Source organism: Scyliorhinus torazame, chromosome 3, assembly GCF_047496885.1.
Source record: "Scyliorhinus torazame isolate Kashiwa2021f chromosome 3, sScyTor2.1, whole genome shotgun sequence".
Taxonomy (NCBI): domain Eukaryota; kingdom Metazoa; phylum Chordata; class Chondrichthyes; order Carcharhiniformes; family Scyliorhinidae; genus Scyliorhinus; species Scyliorhinus torazame.
In genome coordinates, this window is record NC_092709.1 from 127,137,216 (window position 1) to 127,161,333 (window position 24,118).

At 48.7% G+C, this 24,118-nt stretch overlaps 1 protein-coding gene across 2 annotated transcripts in view; it reads left to right on the forward strand.

Annotated features, from left to right (window-relative positions):
• The window catches only part of LOC140408670 (inactive ubiquitin carboxyl-terminal hydrolase 53-like), a 212,925-nt gene that overhangs the window by 85,942 nt on the left and 102,865 nt on the right, over nt 1–24,118 (forward strand). For both annotated transcript variants that reach the window (XM_072496188.1, XM_072496187.1), the window contains 2 exons: nt 10,139–10,288; nt 17,197–17,359. In XM_072496188.1, the coding sequence (XP_072352289.1) occupies nt 10,139–10,288; nt 17,197–17,359 (313 nt within the window). The remainder of the gene's footprint in view (nt 1–10,138; nt 10,289–17,196; nt 17,360–24,118) is intronic.

Genomic DNA, 24,118 nt, shown 5'->3' on the forward strand with positions numbered 1-24,118 from the left:
ATAGATAGTAACCAACACCCTTCCCCATCTCATTAATCTGCCGTAGGTCCATGGTGTCCATCATTTACATTGAGCACTCTGGGAGCTCTTCCTCTTTCTGTATAATGCAGGTTTCAATAACAATTGTCATCATAACTGGACTTGGAAACTCAAAGAACTGAAAGTAGTTTCAAGCAACTATACTTAAATGCTGAAAATGTTAACTCTTTTCTCACTCCGCTTCCTTCCCTGGGGGTTGTTTTTAACTTGTAGTCTCCAGTGTTCTCATTTCTAACCCATCCTTTACATTCCTTTCAATGAGAAATGCCTGGTCTGCTTTCTTCGGCGTGACTGCACTGCAGTCAGTAGTTGTGTAGGTGTAAGATTGAAGGCCCAAGCTTAAGTCAAACCATCTGTCCAAGAAAATAGTCTTTTCCATCTTTTAATGCAAATTGTTTTCATTTTAGTTGCAAGTGTAGAGAATCATAAACTGGGTTGAAGGGGTGAGGGGGATTTATATTTCTTAATTGAGTAGTCTTATCATGATTAAATGTTTTCAATTGAGCGTGTGATTAAACCCACTACATTTTCTATTTGTCTCAATTTAGTAGGATGGTGAAACTGTAGACAGGCTCAGTTTAAAAAATATATATATATATTTATTAAAGTTTTTTACCAACACTATTTTTTCCCCTTACAAACAATAACCCCCCCCCCCCCCCCCCCGTAACAAAATAACACGAATGGTCTATTTACATAGCTTTATACACTGGCTCTCTCCCGCACGTGCCACTTTACCCCGCCCTTCTTGTTATCTCCTGCTCATCCCTCCCCCCAAGCAACCCCCCCCCCCCGGGTTGCTGCTGCTGACCGATCTTCCTCTAACGTTCCGCGAGTTAGTCTAGGAACGGTTGCGACCGCCTGTAGAACCCCTGCGCAGACCCTCTCAAGGCAAACTTAATCCTCTCCAGCTTTATGAACGCAGCCATATCGTTTATCCAGGCCTCCAGGCTAGGGGGCTTCGCCTCCTTCCACATTAGCAAGATCCTTCGCCGGGCTACTAGGGACGCAAAGGCCAGAATGCCGGCCTCTTTCGCCTTCTGCACTCCCGGCTCGTCCACTACTCCAAATATTGCTAGCCCCCAGCTTGGCTTGACCCGGCCTTTCACCACCTGAGATATTGCTCCCGCCACTCCTCTCCAGAACTCCTCCAGTGCCGTGCATGACCAAAACATATGGACATGGTTCGCCGGACTCCCTGAACACCTTCCACATCTGTCCTCTACCCCAAAGAACCTACTCAACCTCGCCCCCGTCCAGTGCGCGCTGTGAACCACCTTGAATTGTATCAGGCTGAGCCTGGCACATGAGGAGGAGGAATTAACCCTACCCAGGGCATCAACCTGCAAACCTTCCTCGATCTCCTCCCCCAGCTGCTCCTCCCGTTTACCCTTCAACTCTTCTGCTAGCGCTTCCCCCTCTTCTTTCATCTCTTGGTGTATTGCCGAAACCTTGCCCTCCCCGACCCATACACCCGAGATCACCCTGTCTTGAATTTCTTGTGCCGGGAGCAACGGGAATTCCCTGACCTGTCGCCTCACAAAAGCCCTCACCTGCATATATCTAAATGCATTTCCCGGGGGTAACTCAAACGTCTCCTCCAGTGCCCCTAGGCTCGCAAATGTCCCGTCAATGAGCAGGTCCCCCATTCTTCTAATCCCCGCCTGATGCCAGCCCTGGAACCCCCGTCCATCTTCCCCGGGTCAAACCTGTGGTTACCCCTGATCGGGGACTGCACCCCTGTGCCGTCTCCACTGGCCCCAGATCCTTGATGTTGCCGCCACCACCGGGCTCGTGGTATACTTTGATGGTGAGAACGGCAGCGGTGCCGTCACCAATGTCCCCAAGCTCGTTCCTTTACAGGATGCCATCTGCATCCTCTTCCATGCTGCCCCTTCTCCCTCCATAACCCACTTGCGGATCATCGCCACATTTGCTGCCCAGTAGTAGCTCCGTAGGTTTGGCAGCGCCAACCCTCCTCTGTCCCTACTGCGTTCCAGGAACCCTCACCTTACCCTCGGGGTCTTATTCGCCCACACAAACCCCATAATACTCCTACCTACTCTCTTGAAAAAGCCCTTGGTGATCACGATGGGAAGGCACTGAAACACAAACAGAAACCTCGGAAGGACCACCATTTTGACCGACTGCACTCTACCCGCCAACGAGAGTGGCAACATATCCCATCTTTTGAAGTCCTCCTCCATTTGATCCACCAACCTCGTCAGATTCAGTTTGTGTAGGGTCCCCCAACTCCTGGCTATCTGGATCCCCAGATACCGAAAACTCCCCACCGCCCTCCTCAGCGGTAGGTCCCCTATCCCTCTTTCTTGGTCCTCTGCCTGTAATAGAAAAAGCTCACTCTTCCCTACATTGAGCTTATAGCCCGAGAACTCCCCAAACTCCCTCAGTCTACATGACCTCCACCATCCCCTCCATTGGGTCCGCCACGTACAGCAACAGGTCATCCGCGTATAGCGACACCCGATGCTCTTCTCCCCCTCGGACCACCCCCCTCCATTTATTAGACTCCCTCAATGACATGGCCATGGGTTTGATCACCAATGCAAACAACGGTGGGGGACAGGGGGCACCCCAGCCTCGTTCCTTGGTGCAGCCGAAAGTACTCCGACCTCCGCCGGTTCGTCACTACACTCGCCACCGCGGCTCTGTAAAGGAGCTGAACCCAGCTGATAAACCCTCCCCCGAACCCAAACCTACGCAGCACCTCCCAGAGGTACTCCCACTCTACTCGGTCAAAGGCCTTTTCCGCGTCCATGGCTGCTACTATCTCCGCCTCTCCCTCCTCCGATGGCATCATTATCACGTTTAAGAGCCGCTGCACATTAGTGTTTAATTGCCTGCCCTTTACAAATCCCGTCTGGTCCTCATGAATCACCCCCAGGGCACAGTCCTCAATCCTCGTGGCCAGCACTTTTGCCAATAACTTAGCGTCCACATTGAGGAGCGAAATCGGCCTGTACGATCCACATTGCAGTGGGTCCTTGTCTCGCTTTAGAATTAAGGAAATTGTCGCCTCTGACATTGTTGGGGGGCAGGGTCCCCTCCTCTCTTGCCTCATTAAAGGTCCTCACTAGTAGCGGGGCCAACAGGTCTACGTACTTTCTGTAGAACTCCACCGGGAACCCTTCCGGCCCCGGGGCCTTCCCTGCCTGCATACTCCCCAAACCCTTGCTCAGCTCCTCCAACCCGATTGGTGCCCCCAAACCAGCCACCTCTTGCTCCTCCACCCTCGGGAACCTCAGTTGGTCTGGGAACCGTCTCATCCCCTCTCTTCCCCCCCCCCCCCCCCCCCCCCCCCCGGGGGGCTGGGATCTGTACAGCTCTTCATAGAAGGCCTTGAATACCTTGTTTATTTTCGTTACACTCCGAACCGTGGCTCCCCTTCCATCTTTGATTCCCCTTATTCCCTCACTGCCGTCCTCTTATGGAGCTGGTGTGCCAGCATCCGACTAGCCTTTTCCCCGTACTCTTAGGTCGTCCCCTGCACCTTCCTCCACTGTGCCTCTGCCTTCCCCGTGGTCAACAGGTCAAACTCCGTCTGGAGCCGTCGTCTTTCCCCCCGTAATCTTTCCTCCGGGGCCTCTGCGTCTCTCCTGTCCGCTCTCAACATGTCCCCCACTAATCTCTCCCTTTCCATGCCCTCTGTCTTCTCCCTATGAGCCCTGATGCAGATGAGCTCTCCCCTGATCACCGCCTTCAACGTCTCCCATACCACCCCCACTCGCACCTCCCCATTGTCGTTGGCCTCCAAGTACCATCCCTGTAGCCACGTGTTTAAATGCTCTCTCTCCCTAATTGGGGACTCGATAGTCAGGGGCACAGATATGAGATTTTGTGGGAGCGTGAGAGACTCACGTTTGGTATGTTGCCTCCCAGGTGCAAGGGTACGTGATGTCTCGGATCGTGTTTTCCGGGTCCTTAGGGGGAGGGGGAGCAGCCCCAAGTCGTGGTCCACATTGGCACTAACGACATAGGTAGGAAAGGGGACAAGGATGTCAGGCAGGCTTTCAGGGAGCTAGGATGGAAGCTCAGAACTAGAACAAACAGAGTTGTTATCTCTGGGTTGTTGCCCGTGCCACGTGATAGTGAGATGAGGAATAGGGAGAGAGAGCATTTAAACACGTGGCTACAGGGATGGTGCAGGCGGGAGGGATTCAGATTTTTGGATAACTGGGGCTCTTTCTGGGGAAGGTGGGACCTCTACAGACAGGATGGTCTACATCTGAACCTGAGGGGCACAAATATCCTGGGGGGGAGATTTGTTAGTGCTCTTTGGGGGGGTTTAAACTAATGCAGCAGGGGCATGGGAACCTGGATTGTAGTTTTAGGGTAAGTGAGAATGAGAGTGTAGAGGTCAGGAGCACAGATTTGACGTCGCAGGAGGGGGCCAGTGTTCAGGTAGGTGGTTTGAAGTGTGTCTCCTTCAATGCCAGGAGTATACGAAACAAGGTAGGGGAACTGGCAGCATGGGTTGGTACCTGGGACTTTGATGTTCTGGCCATTTCGGAGACACGGATAGAGCAGGGACAGGAATGGATGTTGCAGGTTCCGGGGTTTAGGTGTTTTAGTAAGCTCAGAGAAGGAGGCAAAAGAGGGGGCGGTGTGGCGCTGCTAGTCAAGAGCAGTATTACGGTGGCGGAGAGGATGCTAGATGGGGACTCTTCTTCCGAGGTAGTATGGGCTGAAGTTAGAAACAGGAAAGGAGAGGTCACCCTGTTGGGAGTTTTTTATAGGCCTCCTAATAGTTCTTGGGATGTAGAGGAAAGGATGGCGAAGATGATTCTGGATATGAGCGAAAGTAACAGGGTAGTTATTATGGGAGACTTTAACTTTCCAAATATTGACTGGAAAAGATATAGTTCGAGTACAATAGATGGGTCGTTTTTTGTACAGTGTGTGCAGGAGGGTTTCCTGAAACAATATGTTGACAGGCCAACAAGAGGCGAGGCCACGTTGGATTTGGTTTTGGGTAATGAACCAGGCCAGGTGTTGGATTTAGAGGTAGGAGAGCACTTTGGGGACAGTGACCACAATTCGGTGACGTTTACGTTAATGATGGATAGGGATAAGTATACACCGCAGGGCAAGAGTTATAGCTGGGGGAAGGGCAATTATGATGCCATTAGACGTGACTTGGGGGGGGGATAAGGTGGAGAAGTAGGCTGCAAGTGTTGGGCACACTGGATAAGTGGGGCTTGTTCAAGGATCAGCTACTGCGTGTTCTTGATAAGTATGTACCGGTCAGACAGGGAGGAAGGCGTCGAGCGAGGGAACCGTGGTTTACCAAGGAAGTGGAATCTCTTGTTAAGAGGAAGAAGGAGGCCTATGTGAAGATGAAGTGTGAAGTTTCGGTTGGGGCGATGGATAGTTACAAGGTAGCGAGGAAGGATCTAAAGAGAGAGCTAAGACGAGCAAGGAGGGGACATGAGAAGTATTTGGCAGGAAGGATCATGGAAAACCCAAAAGCTTTCTATAGGTATGTCAGGAATAAGCGAATGACTAGGGAAAGAGTAGGACCAGCCAAGGACAGGGATGGGAAATTGTGTGTGGAGTCTGAAGAGATAGGCGAGATACTAAATGAATATGTTTCGTCAGTATTCACTCAGGAAAAAGATAATGTTGTGGAGGAGAATGCTGAGCCCCAGGCTAATAGAATAGATGGCATTGAGGTACGTAGGGAAGAGGTGTTGGCAATTCTGGACAGGCTGAAAATAGATAAGTCCCCGGGACCTGATGGGATTTATCCTAGGATTCTCTGGGAGGCCAGGGAAGAGATTGCTGGACCTTTGGCTTTGATTTTTATGTCATCATTGGTTACAGGAATAGTGCCAGAGGACTGGAGGACAGCAAATGTGGTCCCTTTGTTCAAAAAGGGGAGCAGAGACAACCCCGGCAACTATAGACCGGTGAGCCTCACGTCTGTAGTGGGTAAAGTCTTGGAGGGGATTATAAGAGACAAGATTTATAATCATCTAGATAGGAATAATATGATCAGGGATAGTCAGCATGGCTTTGTGAAGGGTAGGTCATGCCTCACAAACCTTATTGAGTTCTTTGAGAAGGTGACTGAACAGGTAGACGAGGGTAGAGCAGTTGATGTGGTGTATATGGATTTCAGCAAAGCGTTTGATAAGGTTCCCCACGGTAGGCTATTGCAAAAAATACGGAGGCTGGGGATTGAGGGTGATTTAGAGATGTGGATCAGAAATTGGCTAGCTGAAAGAAGACAGAGGGTGGTGGTTGATGGGAAATGTTCAGAATGGAGTACAGTCACAAGTGGAGTACCACAAGGATCTGTTCTGGGGCCGTTGCTGTTTGTCATTTTTATCAATGACCTAGAGGAAGGCGCAGAAGGGTGGGTGAGTAAATTTGCAGACGATACTAAAGTCGGTGGTGTTGTCGATAGTGTGGAAGGATGTAGCAGGTTACAGAGGGATATAGATAAGCTGCAGAGCTGGGCTGAGAGGTGGCAAATGGAGTTTAATGTAGAGAAGTGTGAGGTGATTCACTTTGGAAGGAATAACAGGAATGCGGAATATTTGGCTAATGGTAAAGTTCTTGAAAGTGTGGATGAGCAGAGGGATCTAGGTGTCCATGTACATAGATCCCTGAAAGTTGCCACCCAGGTTGATAGGGTTGTGAAGAAGGCCTATGGAGTGTTGGCCTTTATTGGTAGAGGGATTGAGTTCCGGAGTCGGGAGGTCATGTTGCAGCTCTACAGAACTCTGGTACGGCCGCATTTGGAGTATTGCGTACAGTTCTGGTCACCGCATTATAGGAAGGACGTGGAGGCTTTGGAGCGGGTGCAGAGGAGATTTACCAGGATGTTGCCTGGTATGGAGGGAAAATCTTATGAGGAAAGGCTGATGGACTTGAGGTTGTTTTCGTTGGAGAGAAGAAGGTTAAGAGGAGACTTAATAGAGGCATACAAAATGATCGGGGGTTGGATAGGGTGGACAGTGAGAGCCTTCTCCCGCGGATGGATATGGCTGGCACGAGGGGACATAACTTTAAACTGAGGGGTAATAGATATAGGACAGAGGTCAGAGGTAGGTTCTTTACGCAAAGAGTAGTGAGGCCGTGGAATGCCCTACCTGCTACAGTAGTGAACTCGCCAACATTGAGGGCATTTAAAAGTTTATTAGATAAACATATGGATGATAATGGCATAGTGTAGGTTAGATGGCTTTTGTTTCGGTGCAACATCGTGGGCCGAAGGGCCTGTACTGCGCTGTATCGTTCTATGTTCTATGTACCTTTCGATACACCCCCTCAACTTCCCACACACCACCTCATCTGCCAGCAGTCCCACATCCAGCCGCCACAGCGGGCGTTGGTCCCTCTCCTCTCCCAGCCCCAATTCCACCCAGTCCGAAACGGCTATAGCCGAATACTCCGTCCCCTCCACCCCCGGGATGAGCGCCCTGCCCAGAACAAATAAATCTATCCAGGAAGTAGGCTTTGTGCATGTGGGAGAAGAAAGAAAATTCCCTGGCCTGCGGTCTTGCAAACCTCCATGTGTCCACTCCCCCCATCTGAACCATAAACCCCCTAAGCACCTTGGCCGCCGCCGGCCTCTTTCCCGTCCTTGATCTGGAGCGGTCCAGTGCTGGGTGCAGCACTGTTTTGAAGTCCCCTCCCATTATCAGGCCTCCTACCTCAAGGTCCGGAATGCGCCCCAACATGCGCTTCATGAATCCAGCATCATCCCAGTTCGGGGCGTATTCATTTACCAACACCACCCACGTCCCTTGCAACCTGCCACTCACCATCACATATCTCCCTCCATTATCCACTACGATAGTCTTGGCCTCAAATGACACGCTTTCCCACCAAAATTGCCACCCCTCTATTTTTCGCGTCCAGTCCCGAGTGAAATACCTGTCCTACCCATCCCCTTCTTAACCTCACCTGGTCCGCCACCTTCAGGTGTGTCTCTTGGAGCATAGCCACGTCTGCCTTCAGTCCCTTCAAGTGCGCGAACACTCGAGCCCTCTTCACCGGCCCATTCAGGCCCCTCACGTTCCACGTTATCAGCCAGATTGGAGGGGCTCTCACCCGCCGACTAGCCATCTCCTTTTCTGGGCCAGTCCTGTGTCCGCGTCTCCCTCGTCCCCCAGCCGGGGGACCTCTGTCCCAACCACCTCTTCTGTGTCCCATTCCCTTTTGGCCAGTGCAGCAGCAAACCCCCCCCGCTAGACCCCGTCTAGCTTTTTTGCTCCCCCCATATCACTCCCGTAAGTCAACTGACACCTGACCCCGGCTTCCCCCGCCGTCCCTTTGACCCCCCCGTGTGGGAGTCTCCCAATCAATATACGTTCCTTCGTTCGCCTTCCCGCACGCGGGAAAAAAAAACCGCGCTTTCCAAAGCCTGCCCCGCCCCCTCTGGCGCAGCTCCTTGTCTCTCTCCCCCAGCCCATATAACATTTCCTGTGCGTGATTGACCCCCTATATACAACAACCATCATATCATACTTCAGCCCTCAAACACCCCCCACCCTCACAAACCCTCAGAGTCCAACTTTTCAGTTTGTATAAAGGTCCACGCCTCTTCAGGCGTTTCGAAGTAGTAGTGTTGGTCGTTGTATGTAACCCACAGTCATGCTGGCTGCAGCATTCCAAATTTCACTCCTTTGCGATGCAGCACCGCTTTGGCCCGGTTGAAACCCGCTCTCCGCTTAGCAACCTCCGTGCTCCAGTCCGGGTATATTCGGATCTCTGCATTGTCCCACTTGCTGCTCCGCTCCTTCTTGGCCCATTTCAGGACCCTCTCTCTGTCCGTAAACTGGTGAAATCTCACCACCATCGCCCTTGGCGGCTCATTTGCCTTGGGCATCCTCGCCAGCACCCAGTCCAGCTCCAGCAACCTCGAAGGGGCCTCCGCGCCCATCAAAGCCCCCGATCATCGTGCCCGCGTATGCCGCGGCATCGGCCCCCTCCACTCCTTCTGGGAGACCCAGGATCCTCAGATTATTTCTCCTCGCCCTGTTCTCCAGGTCTTCGAGTCTTCCCGCCCACTTCTTGTGTAGCGCCACGTGCCGCTCCACTCTCACCGCCAGGCCCAAGAGCTCATCCTCATTCTCACTCACTCTTTTCTTGACCTCCTGGATCTTCACCTCGTGGGCCTTCTGGGTTATCCCTAGTCCTTCAATTACCGCCAGCATAGGCGCCAGCATCTCCTTACGCAGCTCCTCTAAGCAGCGCTTGATGAATTCCTGCATCTCCTCTTTGTCCCCGGCCGCCGCCATTTTGCTTTTTTTCCCTCGCTTCTCCCGCTGCTCCAATGCCGCTTTTTTGGCCGGGTTGTGGGGAAGAGAAAAAAATTCCGTTGGGGCTCCTCCAGCAAGCCCGAAAGTCCGTGATCGCGGGAGCTGCCGAATCGTGCGGCTTCGCTCTGCATAGCCACAACCGGAAGTCAGACAGGCTCAGTTTACATCAAAATGAAAATTCTTGTGTTAAGTTTTCCTGCTTAAAGGAATATTTGGACTAATCATAAGGCAATAAGGTCAAAGATGTAAAGATGGAGTTTGCACATTTTCCCATGTCTGCATGGGTTGTCCTCCAGGTGCTCTGGTTTTCTCCCACAGACCAGAAATGTGCAAGTTAGGTGGATTAGCCATGCTAAATTGCCCCTTAGTGTCAAAACATTAGACTGGGTTATGGGGATAGGGTAGGGAGTGGGCCTAGGTTTAGGGTGCTCTTTTCAGAAGCTCGGTCCAGACTCTACGGGCCAGATGGCCTCTTTTATGTACTCTAGGAATTCTATGTGAAGGGCTGCCGTTAGGAAGGATATTGCATTGTTGGAAGAAAATAATAGCGTGGCACTGGGCTGAACACAGCCCTGAGCCGAAACTTCAGGTTTAAAAATAAATCTCATTAGTGAGATGTATTTGATTTATTCCCAATATACATAATTTGTGGTTCGAGGAGGAGGTTATTTTATATTAAAGTCCTGCAGCACAGTAGTATTCTTTTTAGGTGCAAACCACACATGAAAGCTTGTCAATTAAATTGTGATTTGTAGTTGCATGTTATGTGCAAAGACAAAGTTTAATGTGTAATGCCTTTTTTTAAGCTTTTCTTCCAAGCAACTGATGAAGGGGCTAAAAGAAGTGAGTTGGACCTTGTTGGAATGGTTTGCTATTCCAGCAAACACTATTGCACCTTTGCCTTTCATACTAAAAGCTCAAAATGGATTTTCTTTGATGATGCTACTGTTAAAGAGGTGAGCTTTAAATCAATAACTTGTAAATATGATGGCATGTAAAATGTGTACTGTGTACAGTTCTGGTCTTCATAGAATTTTAAAAAGTATATAAAGGCACTGGAGGCAATGGGAGAAAAAATGTTCCAGGATTATGGGAATAAGATTATTTTTATCAACAAAGATTGAACATACTGGTATGTTTTTCTGTAGTGAAGAGAAGGTTGAGGAGGTGAATGATAAAACATATGAGATGGATAGGCAGGAAAAAAATAGTTGGCCCACCAAGACTGCATCACAACTTTACGGCTTTATGATTGGGATTTTAAGGGCGGCATGGTGGCGCGGTGGTTAGCACTGCTACCTCGTGGCGTCAGGGACCCGGATTCGATCCTGGCCCCGGATCACTGTTCATGTCTGCGTGGATCTCACCCCCACAACCCAAAGATGTGCAGAGTAGGTGGATTGGCCAGGCTAAAGAATAAGAAGTGGGTACTTTAAGATTAGGTGCGATAGGGTAGACGAGAAGATTTTTCAACTTGCTGGGGAGGCCTAACTCGGGGTTATAAGTATAATATAGTCACTGATTAATCTAATGGGGAGTTCTGGAAGAACTTTTTAAATCCAAAAAATATTTAGAATATAATACTTGCTACCACAAGGTGGATAACGTAGATACATTTAAGGGAAAGCTGGATAAACAGCTTTATAAGAACAGGAATCAGTCGAGGGGATCCCATCGGTGGTGTCGAGGAGAGGAACAAGCCCAGTCACTACCCTGGCTGGGGGGCGGGGGAATGGCGTGCCCTCTGGGGAACCCCATTGGCGGAAGCATTCCCCTTACATGTGGTGGGCCCTCGTTTTTTTGGGGTTGATTGGTCAACGGTGGTAGAAGAGCCCACGATACCTCTGTGATGGGAGGTAGCCCGATGCTTGTGAGGGGAGGGTCCTCAGTGTCAGTAGAGGGAGTTTAATTCCACGGCTGAACAGGACACCCTTTGAAGTTCCAGAAAATCCGGTCAGAGCCTTACACTCTTTTTATAAAATTTAAAAAAAAAATTTTATTAAAGGTTTTCATAAAATATCACTAACAAAATGAGAAAGAAAAAAAGAACCCAACAGGGTTAAGTACAAAACACAATCTAAAAAAGCAACCCCCAAACCCCCCGTACCTAAATAATAAATTAACATTAACACCCCGACTTAAGACAACAGGTGTGTATACACCCCCTCAGACCCTTCCAGTGTAAATAACATAAACAAAAATAAAGTAACCCCCCCCCCCCCGAGCTGCTGCTGCCATTGACCAATGTCTATCGTTCTGCCAGAAAGTCTAAGAACGGTTGCCACCGCCTAAAGAACCCTTGTACCGACCCTCTCAAGGCGAATTTCACCCTCTCCAATTTAATGAATCCTGCCATATCGCTGATCCAGGATTCCACGCTTGGGGGCCTCGTATCTTTCCACTGAAGGAGAATCCTTCGCCGGGCTACCAGGGACGCAAAGGCCAGAATTCCGGCCTCTTTCGCCTCCTGCACTCCCGGCTCCTCTGCCACCCCAAATATTGCGAGCCCCCAGCCCGGTTTGACCCTGGATCCTACCACACTCGACACCGTCCTCGCTACTCCCTTCCAAAATTTCTCCAGCGCTGGGCATGCCCAGAACATATGGGTGTGATTTGCTGGGCTCCCTGAGCACCTAACACACCTGTCCTCACCCCCAAAGAACCTGCTCATCCTTGTCCCGGTCATGTGTGCCCTGTGCAGCACCTTAAACTGTTTGAGGCTGAGCCTCGCGCATGAAGAGGAAGAGTTCACCCTCCCTAGGGCATCTGCCCACGTCCCCTCTTCGACCTCCTCTCCCAACTCCTCCTCCCACTTACCTTTCAACTCCACCACCGAGGTCTCCTCCTCCTCCTGCATCACCTGGTAAGTTTCCGAGATCTTCCCCACTCCCACCCACCCCCCCGAGAGCACCCTGTCCTGTACTGTGTGTGGCAGTAGCCGTGGAAATTCCACCACCTGCCGTCTGGCAAACGCCCTTACCTGTAAGTACCTGAAGGTGTTCCCCGGGGGGAGCCCGTATTTCTCCTCCAGCTCACCCAAGCTCGCGAACTTCCCGTCCCCAAACAGGTCCCCCAACTTTCGTATGCCTGCCCTGTGCCACCCCGAAAACCCTCCACCTGTTCTTCCTGGGGCGAACCGGTTGATCCCCCGTAATGGGGTCCACGCCGAGGCCCTAACTTCCCCCCTATGCCGCCTCCACTGCCCCCAAATTTTGAGGGCCGCCACCACCACCGGGCTCGTGGTATACCTCCTTGGAGCGAGCGGCAGCTGCACCGTTGCCAGCGCCCCCAGACTCGTACCCACACAGGAGGCCGTCTCCAGCCTCTTCCATGCAGCCCCCTCCCCCTCCATCACCCACTTGCGCACCATTGTCGCATTGGCGGCCCAGTAGTACCCACAGAGGTTGAGCAGCGCCAGCCCCCCACTATCTCTACTCCGCTCCAGGAACACCCTTCTCACCCTCGGAGTCCCTCGCGCCCACACAAACCCCATTATACTCCTGTTAACCCGCCTGAAAAAAGCCTTCGGGATAAACACTGGGAGGCACTGGAACAGGAACAAAAACCTTGGGAGCACCGTCATTTTGACTGACTGCACCCTACCCGCCAGGGACAGCGGCAACACGTCCCACCTCTTGAACTCCTCCTCCATTTGCTCCACCAGCCTTGTAAAGTTAAGCCTATGCAAGGCCCCCCAGCTCCTGGCCACCTGGACCCCCAAATATCTGAAACTCCTCTCCGCCCTTTTTAGTGGGAGCTCGCCAATCCCCCTCTCCTGGTCCCCTAGCTGAACTACAAACAGCTCGCTCTTCCCCATATTGAGCTTGTACCCCGAAAAGTCCCCGAATTCCCTAAGGATCCTCATTACCTCTGGCATTCCCCCCACCGGGTCCGCCTCATACAGCAGCAGGTCGTCTGCATAAAGCGACACCCTATGCTCCTCCCCACCCCGCACCAACCCCCTCCAGTTCCTCGACTCTCTTAGTGCCATAGCCAGGGGTTCAATCGCCAGTGCGAAGAGCAGGGGGGACAGGAGACACCCCTGTCTCGTCCCTCGGTGCAACCGAAAGTACTCGGACCTCCTCCTATTTGTGGCCACACTCTCCATCGGGACCTCATACAACAGCCCAACCCACCTGACAAACCCCTCCCCAAACCCGAACCTCTTCAGCACCTCCCACAGGTACCCCCACTCTACCCTATCGAAGGCTTTCTCAGCGTCCATCGCCACCACTATCTCCGCCTCCCCCTTCCTCGCCAGCATCATGATAACGTTCAAAAGCCTCCGCACATTCGCGTTCAGCTGTCTCTCCTTCACAAACCCCGTCTGGTCTTAATGGATGATCTGCGGCACACAATCCCCAATCCTCGTGGCTAAGACCTTCGCCAGCACCTTGGCATCTACATTTAGCAAGGAAATCGGTCTGTAAGACCCACATTGCAGGGGATCCTTGTCCCGCTTCAGGATCAAGGAGATCAGTGTCGGGGTAAAGCCCCCCCCTCCCTTGCCTCATTGAAGGTCGTAACTAACAGCGGGCCCAACAGGTCCATATATTTTTTTATAGAACTCGACCGGGAAACTGTCCGGCCCCGGTGCCTTTCCCGCCTGCATGCTTCCTATCCCTTTGATCAGCTCCTCCAGCCCAATCGGGGTCCCCAATCCCGCCACCAGTCCCTCTTCCACCTTTGGAAACCTCAATTGGTCCAGGAAATGGCCCATCCCTCCCTCCTCCCGTGGGGACTCGGATCGGTACAATTTCTCTTAGAAGTCCCTGAAGACCCCATTGATGCCAACCCCACTCCGCACCACGCTCCCTCTCCTGTCTTTAACTCCCCCGATCTCCCTAGCTGCGTCCCGCTTCCGAAGCTGATGTGCCAGCATCCGGCTTGCCTTTTCCCCATACTCGTAGACCGCCCCCTGAGCCTTCCTCCACTGCACCTCCGCCTTCCTGGTGGTCACCAGGTCGAATTCGGCCTGGAGGCTGCGCCTCTTCCTCAACAATCCTTCCTCAGGTTCTTCCGCATACCTCCTGTCTACCCTCACCATCTCCCCCACCAGCCTCTCCCTCTCCCCCCGCTCCTTATGGGCCCTGATGGAGATCAGCTCTCCCCTCACCACCGCCTTCAGTGCCTCCCATACCATCCCCACTCGGACCTCCCTGTTGTCGTTGGTCTCCAAGTACCTCGCTATACTTCCTCGGACCCGCTCGCTCACCTCCTCGTCAGCCAACAGCCCCACCTCCAAGCGCCACAGCGGGCGCTGGTCCCTCTCCTCCCCCATCTCCAAGTCCACCCAATGCGGGGCGTGGTCTGAAATGGCTATTGCTGAATACTCGGTATCCTCTACTCTCGCTATCAGCGCCCTACTCAAAATGAAAAAGTCAATTCGAGAATAAGCCTTATGGACATGTGAGAAGAATGAAAATTCCCTAGCCCCCGGCCTTGCAAATCTCCAAGGGTTCACCCCTCTCATTTGGTCCATAAATCCCCTCAACACTCTAGCCGCCGCCGGCTTCCTACTCGTCCTAGACCTGGAGCGATCCAGTGCAGGATCCAACACCGTGTTAAAGTCTCCCCCCATTATCAGGCCCCCCACTTCCAAGTCCGGGATCCGACCCAACATACGCCACATAAAACCCGCATCGTCCCAGTTCGGAGCATACACATTGACCAGTACCACCCTCTCTCCCTGCAACTTACCACTTACCATTATGTACCTACCGCCATTATCTGCCACAATGCTCGACGCCTCGAATAACACCTTCTTTCCCACCAAGATCGCCACCCCTCGATTTTTGGCATCTAGCCCCGAGTGAAACACCTGACCTACCCACCCTTTCCTTAGTCTTACCTGGTCTGCCACCTTCAGGTGTGTCTCTTGGAGCATAACCTCATCCGCCTTGAGCCCCTTCAGGTGCGCGAACACGCGGGCCCACTTAACCGGCCCATTCAGTCCCCTTACATTCCAGGTTATCAGCCGGATCAGGGGGCTACCCGCCCCCCTCCCCCGCCGACTAGCCATGACCCCTCCTCGGCCAGCCACGCGCCCGCACCCCACACCCGGCTCGTTCCCCACAGCGGCATACCCCCGTCTAGAGCCTTACACTCTAGACACCCATCATGGAGAAAACAACCTAAGTTGATGCTGAGGTGAAATGTGAGTGTGGGCAATGGTTAAATGGAGCATAAACACCAGTATGGACCAGTTGGACTGAAATGCCTGTTTTTGTGCTGTCCATTTATTGTACATCTTTCTCTATTTCAAAAATAAAGTTTTTCTTGTAAAGTGTTTTTGAGACATTATATTTATACACTGAGGAGTTAAAAACTGTTCTCTTGGGGGTCTTGCATTTTTTCTTTGGTGTTCCTTGGCCACAGGACCATTTGAGAAATATACTCAAAAGATGCAAAATCAGTGAAACCTTGATTGCTATGCTCTCATTAATTGCAGAATGTAGAATAGCATTGGGTTTCAAAAATTCCTACTTGTTACAAAGCATAGTTTCCACAGTGGTGAAAAAGAGCTGATGCAGGTTGCACCTGCTGATTCACTAATGCATATTCGGGTTCAGACCTTTCCCAGATAGCAGTTTAACTCCAGTTTTAAGGTGTTGTAAATGGCTTAGAAATTCAATATTTCAATGCCTGTTTTTCTTGAGTAAAACTGGTATCTAAACATTTGATATGAAAGCAGGTGCTTCTTTCTTTTCTTATATGTCATAATGAATAGAGTTTCTCTGTAGGTGTCCAGTGTGCAAGCTAGAACTATTTAAATCAATGACTAAAACGTATAATTAAGAGTCATACACTGCTTCTAAGACATTTATATGATCTTTGGCTGTCTCAGCATGTGACTCACCATGTGATAAACTTGCCCAGCAACTTGTAACACTAATAGTCAAGAATGACTTTTTAGCAATGCTGCTAAAAGGGCTCATTCACTACATGCAGGTTATTTGCTGGGTTGTCATCTAAGGTTAGTTGCTAACCTTTGGGCAAAAAACTACAATTGATTGGCAAACTATTTCAAATCTTAATATTTTAATATTCCTCTCTGACCAATGCCACTGGACGTTTCTTGGTTTAGTTAATCAAATTTACATGTTTCAAATCAATATTTTTTGCCATAGCTGTGGCTAATTTTTTTTAAAAAAGCACATTGTGCTTTTTATAAACCACGGAAAGGAAACGAATTGCGTTTAGTAGAAACTTTATTTGTGAATAAACCAAAGTATAGTATCGTCCTCCTTCAATTGGTGTATCTTTTGAACATGTTACTGCTATTGTGCATTGTTGATGTTCCTTTTTCCCTTCCTGCACCAAAACAATTATCAGTATCCAACACAGTGGAGTTTGTGTTAATGAGGGGTCCTGACCACCAATTATATGTTTGTTGGCCCTGGTTGCCCTTGGTGGGTTGTTGAGCTAAATATCTTCAAAATTTAATTTAAAAAATGTAAAACTATTTTTTAAGATGAAGTGACATAAGTCATTCTTGAATATGTATTGTACCCCAGTTTTAAATATCATAGTTTTATATTCCAAATTAAATGTTTTCAGTTGCTTAACTCCATGCAGAAAAATTATTTTTTTCACTGCTGCATATCGATGCTATAAGATCGAAGTGCACAGAAAATCCAGTGGAAAAGTGTGCAAAAGATTGTACAGAATTCAGAAAGGAAGAAAATTATTCACAAAAAAATATGAAGATAGGATGAAAGAAAATTATGCATTAATTATAATTTTATTATTCATTTGCTCTTCTCCTGAAGACTATATTACAACGGTTTCTGCCATATATCATTTACTTCACCTGATTGTATAGCTGTTAAATTTTTTTTTTTTTTAAATGTTCACCTGATAGGTTGGATCAAAGTGGAAAGATGTGCTCTCTAAGTGTGTTCGAGGTCACTTCCAACCCCTGCTGTTGTTTTATGCTAATCCCTATGGTTTGCCGGTTAATACGGAGGATGTACCAAGACATGTCTTTCAGTCTGCTCACTATAAAACAGATGGAGAGGATTCAGGTTAGTTTTATATCTTTAAGTAAAAAACAGAAATTACTTTCTTTTGTAAATTTTTATGTTTTCATAGCTTGTCACTTTCTGATTCCATTTGCAAATCATCAAAGCTTATCTACCCTTTGTTTTATGTTGCAAATAAATCTGTAACTGTATGTAAAAGCAAATTACTGCAGATGCCGGAATCTGAAACAAAAACAGAAAATATTGGATAATCTCAGCAGGTCTGACAGCATCTGTGGAGAGAGGGAGCTAACATTTCAAGCTTGGATGACTCTTTGTCAAAGCCCAGACTTGAAACGTTAGCTCCCTTCTCTCTCCACAGATGATGCCAGATCCGCTGAGAGTGTCGGAGTTGACGGCGAGACGGCCTGCGACGCCGGGGCGCGATTCTCCGGCAACTGGAGAATCGGCGGCGGCAGTCGCGTGGTCGATGCGGCGCAGGTCAGGGCCGCTGAAGGAGGCCTCCGTGGTCGACCGGCCGAGTTCCCACCGGCGTGGTTCACGTATGGTTATACCTGGCGGGAGCTCAGCGTCGCGGCTGCGGTGGCCGTTGTGTGGGGGGGGGGGGGGGGGGGAAGAATCAGTCTCCGGGGTGGGGCCTCCACGTCAGCCAGGCCCGTGATCGGGGGCCACCGATCGGCGGGCGCTCGCGATCCGGGGGCAGGGGGGACCCGCGGCGAGCAGTGCAAGGCCAAATACGGCAGCTGGAGCAGCGTGGAGCACTCCAGCGCTGTGCTGGCCACCTGTGGGCAACAGAATCGCTGGGCCAAGAGGCCCGTTGACGCCGGTGTGAAACACTCCGGTGTTTACGCTGGCGTCAACACTTAGTCGTGTTTTCAGAGAACACCAGCCCATGAGTCCACTCCAGAACGTGAACACTTAATCAATGCTGATACTTCAAGTGCTGTATTGATGGAGGTACCATCTTTCCTTAAACCAAAGATAGCCTTCCCCCTTCTAGGTTGATGGAATAGATCTAGTGCAATTTTTTTGAAGAAGAGTAGTTCCCCATTTCCTGTCCAAAATGTAAGCATCAGCAACATGCAAGCAGATTTACTGGTCATTCATCTCGCTCTTCTTGTTGGTCCCAAGCAAAATCCTCGGCTTCACTTGAAGTAGAAGACACAATCCAGATTTCTGAATTATGACTGCAAGTTTTGTTGAAATGAATTTTGGATCGAGATGAAGTCTACTCAGTCTTTCCTTGTGCATGTATGATACCTGACTGAAAACCGGATATTTTTATACCGGGAGACCTGGATACAGCACCCAGAAGTGGTTGTCCCTCCCTCCGTCTCCACCTCTCCATTCCCCCCAACATATTTCCATGCGCAACCTTCCCAAAAAAAAGATGTCAGTAGACTCCCATGGCCATTATAATTGCAGACAATTGGAGAATACAGGATGTCCCATGGGCCCTGAAATTTTACAACATTTATGTCATAAGTTCAGATATGTAACTGCTGATCAATCAAGCACTGAAGTCCAGTATCCTCTTATTGTTGGGCTGTGTGCTGTTCCTGTTCACAAGCTCAGACCTGAGTTCATTGCAGCACTTTAAGATACTTCCTCTGGCTCTCCTATTCTTTGGACAGAAAACTGCCTGATCCATTGGCGGATAACCCAAAATTAAGAAAATCCAGTATCTGGCAGGGTCTATACCCCAAGGTGCTGGATTTTGGATGTCAGAACTGTAGGACATTCCATTCATCTCAGGAATCGATCTGGTGAATTTGCACCCCCTCAAGGCAATTATATCTTTCCTTGGTTAAGGAGTCCAGAGCTGATCACAGAATTTGAATTTGATTTATTGTCACGTGTACCGGGGTACAGTGAAAAGGATTGTTCTGCATACAGTCCAGCTAGATCATTCCATACATAACAAAACACAGGACATACGATAAATACACAATATAAATACAGGCACAGGCCATGTGAGCATACGGAGTGCAGTACTACTCAGTAGAGAAGATGTGTGAAGAGATCAGTTCAATCCATAAGAGGATTATTCAGGAGTCTGGTAACCGTGGGGAAGAAGCTGCTTTTGAACATGTTAGTGCGTGTTCTCAGACGTTTATATCTCCTGCCCGATAAAGATGTTGGAAGAGAGAATAACCCGGGTGGAAGGGATCTTTGATTATGCTGCCTGCTTCCCAAGGCAGCGGGAGGTGTAGATAGAGTAAATGGATGGAAGACAGGTTCACATGATGGACTGGGCTGTGCGCATGACCCTCTGTAGTTATTTTACAGTCTTGGGCTGAGCAGTTGCCATACCAGGCTGTGATGTAACCAGATACGATTCTTTCTAAGGTGCATCTGTAAAAGTTGGTAATAGTCAATGTGGATGTGCCGAATTCCCTTAGTTTCCTGAGGAAGTATAGGCGCTGTTGTGTTCTCTTGATCGTAGCGTTGACGGGGGTGGACCAGGACAGATTGTTGATGTGCACACCGAGGAATTTGAAGCTGTCAATTATCTCCACCTCGGCACCATTGATGCAAACAGGGGTGTGTACGATACTTTGCTTCCTGAAGTCAATGACCAGCTCTTTAGTTTTGCTGATGTTGAGGGAGAGATTGTTGTCGTTGCACCACGTCATTAGTTCTCTATGTCCATCCTGTACTCTAATTCATCTTTGTTCGCGATTTGACCCACTACGGTCATGTCATCAGCAAACTTGTACGTGGACTTGGAGCCAAATTTTGGCACAGGCCTGTGTGTATAGGGGGCTAAGTACATAGCCTTGCGGGGCCCCAGTACTGGGGGCTATTGTGGAGGAGGTGTTGTTGTTTGTTCTTGCTGATTGTGGTCTATGGGTCAGGAAGTCGAGGATCTAGTTGCAGAGGGAGGAGTCAAGCCCTTGGTTTTGGAGTTTTGATATGAGTTTGGCTGGGATTATGGTATTGAAGGCGGAGCTGTAGTCAATGAATAGGAGTCTGACGTAAGACTCCTGGTTGTTGAGATGCTCCAGGGATGAGTGTAGGGCCAGGGAGATGGCGTCCGCTGTGGACCGGTTGTGGCGGTATGCGAATTGCAATAGATCAAGGCATTCTGGGAGTATGGAGTTGATGTGTCTCATGACCAACCTCTTGAAGCACTTTCATACTGATAGATGTCAAGGCCACCGGCACCAGTATGATGGTGGTTTCCTTGAAGCAAGTGGGAACTTCAGAACGGAGTAGGGAGAGGTTGAAGATGTCTGCGAATGTACCCGCTAGTTCGTCTGCGCAGGATCTGAGTGCACGACCAGGGACTCTGTCGGGACCCGTAACTTTCCAAGGGTTCACTTTCAAGAAGGCTGATCTGACGTCGGAAGCTCTGACAGTGGTATGGGTGTGTCCGAGGCTTCTGGGGCAGTTGACAGCAGTTTGATGGTTTCCTGCTCGAACTGAGCATAGATTGCATTAAATTCATGGGGGAGGAGTGTGCTACTGCTGGAGATTCTACTCTGCTTTGCTTTGTAGCCAGTTATGTTGTTTAAGCCTTTGCACAACCGACGAGAGTCCGTGTCGTTAGTCTATGACTCTAGCTTAGTCTGATATTGTCTCTTGGCATCTCTGATGCTTTGCAGAGGTGAGGTTGTACTTGGATTTCTTGTATAGCTCCGGATCACCTATCTTGAACGTCTCAGACCTGACCTTCAGTAGGCAGTGAATCTCCTGATTAAACCATGGTTTCTGGTTGGGGAACGTACGTATTACCATCTTTGGCATGCAATCTTCTACACACATGCTGATGCAGTCTGTGACGGTAGTGGCATTCTCTTTTAGGTTGGCTGCTGAGTTCCTGAATATGGGCCAGTCCACTGACTCCAAGCAGTCACCAGGTGTACACCAGGTGTGGTCTCAAGACCCTATACAATTGCATGAAGACTTTTACTCTTATCTTCAAATCCTTTGTAATAAATGGCCAACAGAGACCATTAATTTGCTAATAGCTTGCTGTACTTGTATGTTAACTTTCTGTGATTGGTCTCAAGGACACCTGGATCCTCTGAATGTCAACATTTTCTGTTTCTCACATTAAAATTATACTGCTTTTCTATAATACTATAACTTCATAGGAGCAGGAGTAGGCCATTCAGTCTGTCGAACATGCTCCACCATTCAACTACATCATGGTTGATTATCTACCTCAATGTAACTTTCCCACACTCCCCATTTCACTTTTTAAAAAACATATATTTATTCAAATTTTTCAGCAACTTTTCAACAAAACCCCCCCCCAACAAAAAGAAAGAAACAAGAACACAACAACCAGAAATTATACATTGGATTTCCCCCATATACAATAACCCCCCATATAACATTTAAGAACACACATAGGGGGAAAAAAACACCTTCACCCAAATGCCCCACCCCCCGCCCTTGGGCTGCTGCTGACCGCCAACCAGAGAAACACCCATTAATCCCCACTCTTTGCTTTCTATTAATTAACCAATCCTCTATCCATGCTACTACTTTCCCCTTAATGCCATGCATCTTTATCTTATGCAGCAACCTTTTGTGTGGCACCTTGTCAAAGGCTTTCTGGAAATCCAGATATACCACATCCATTGGCTCCCCATTATCTACTGCACTGGTAATGTCCTCAAAATTCCACTAAATTAGTTAGGCAAGACCTGCCCTTTATGAACTCGTGCTGCGTCTGCCCAATGGGACAATTTCCATCCAGATGCCTCATTATTTCTTCCTTGATGATAGATTCCAGCATCTTCCTACTACCGAAGTTAAGCTCACTGGCCTATAATTACCCGCTTTCTGCCTACCTCCTTTTTTAAACAGTGGTGTCACGTTGGCTACTTTCCAATCCGCCGGGACCACCCCAGAGTCTAGTGAATTTTGGTAAATTATCACTAATGCATTTGCAATTTCCCTAGCCATCTCTTTTAGCACTCTGGGATGCATTCCATCAGGTCCAGGAGATTTGGCTACCTTTAGCCCCATTAGCTTGCCCATCACTACCTCCTTGGTGATAACAATCCTCTCAAGGTCCTCATCTGTCATAGCCTCATTTCCTCATCAGGCACTGGCATGTTATTTGTGTCTTCCACTGTGAAGACTGACCCAAAAAACCTGTTCAGTTCTTCAGCCATTTCCTCAGCTCCCATTATTAAATCCCACTTCTCATCCTCTAAAGGACCAATATTTATCTTAGCCACTCTTTTTTTTGTTTTATATATTTGTAGAAACTTTTACTATCTGTTTTTATATTCTGAGCAAGTTTAGTCTCATAATCTATTTTACTCTTTATAGCTTTTTATATTACCAATGCCATAAGCTCTAATTTCTGTAATAATTTAGTGAGTGACACCAATGCTTTTTGAAAATCTGAAGACAACACATCCACCAGTTTCCACTTTTTCCCCCCTATTGGTTATATCCTGAGAACAAATCTCTAACAAATTTGTCAAAGATCATTTCTCTTTTTAAATAAAAGCAAAGAGTCATATTGGACTCAAAATGTTAACTCCGTTTCTCTCCCCAGAGATGCTGCCAGACCTATGAATCTTTCCAGCATTCTCTTGTTTTTATTTCCCTCTCTTAAACACTATCCATTCAAGTATAATGTTATCACATCCTTAATAGTAGAGTCTGGCATTTTCCTTAGTGCTAATGTCAGGTTACCTGGCCTATAGTATCCGGTTTACATTTTCTCTCCTTGAATTTCTGGATTACAGTTTCTATCTTCAAATCCACAGGGACTGTTGCAGAATCTGGGGGAATTCTGGAAGGTCAAAACCAGTGGATTCACCATCTCTGTCCAGATGATTTGTTAACTTTACTACTTTATCCATATCCTTCAGTTTCTCATTTTCATTAGACGGTTAGTTCCTGGCCCTTTCTTGAAACATTTTGTCGACTTAGGGCGGTATGGTACACTGGTTAGCACTGCTGCCTCACAGCGCCTGGGACCTGGGTTCAATTCCAGCCGTGGGTCAATGTCTGTGTGGAGTTTGTACGTTCTCCCTGTGTCTGAGTGTGTTGCCTCTGGGTGCTCCGGTTTCCTCCCACAGTCCACAAATGTGCAGGTTTTGTGGATTGGCTATGATAAGTTGCCCCTTAGTGTCCAGGTATGTGCAGGTTAGGTTATGAGGATAGGACTGGGTGGACAGGGGAGTCGACATATGCAGAGTGCTCATTCGAAAGGTAGGTGCAGACTCGATGGACCGAATGGCTTCCTTCTGCAATGCAGGAATTCTATGATTTTACTATGAAGTCTGATACACATTTTTCTTCTTAATTATTCCTGTCTCTGCCTCTAAGGGACCCACACTTAGCCTTGTTAATCTCTTCCTTTAATAGCTCTGAAAGTTTTATATTTTTTGTATGTCTTTACTTGGATTGTTCTCTTAGTCCCGAAAGACATGCTTGTTAGGTGAATTGGACATTCTAAATTCTCCCTCGGTGTACCTGAACAGGCGACGGAGTGTGACGACTAGGGGATTTTCACAGTAACTTCATTGTAGTGTTAATGTAAGCCAACTTGTGACACTAAGAAAGATTATTTTTATTGCACTTGTTATTTCTTTCTTTATCTACTTCTTGATCATCTTTTCCTGAATTTTAAATCCTCCTAATCCTCAGGTGTACCATTGTTTGACAGCATTATAACGCTCTTGCTTTAATGTAATACTACCTTTATTTTACCTTGTTGACCATAGTTAGGCCAACTACTCTGGTGAGGTTTTTAATCCCTCAATTGCAAATTATAAATGAATTCTTTGCACATTTGTCATTACTTATCTACAGTCATATCGTTTT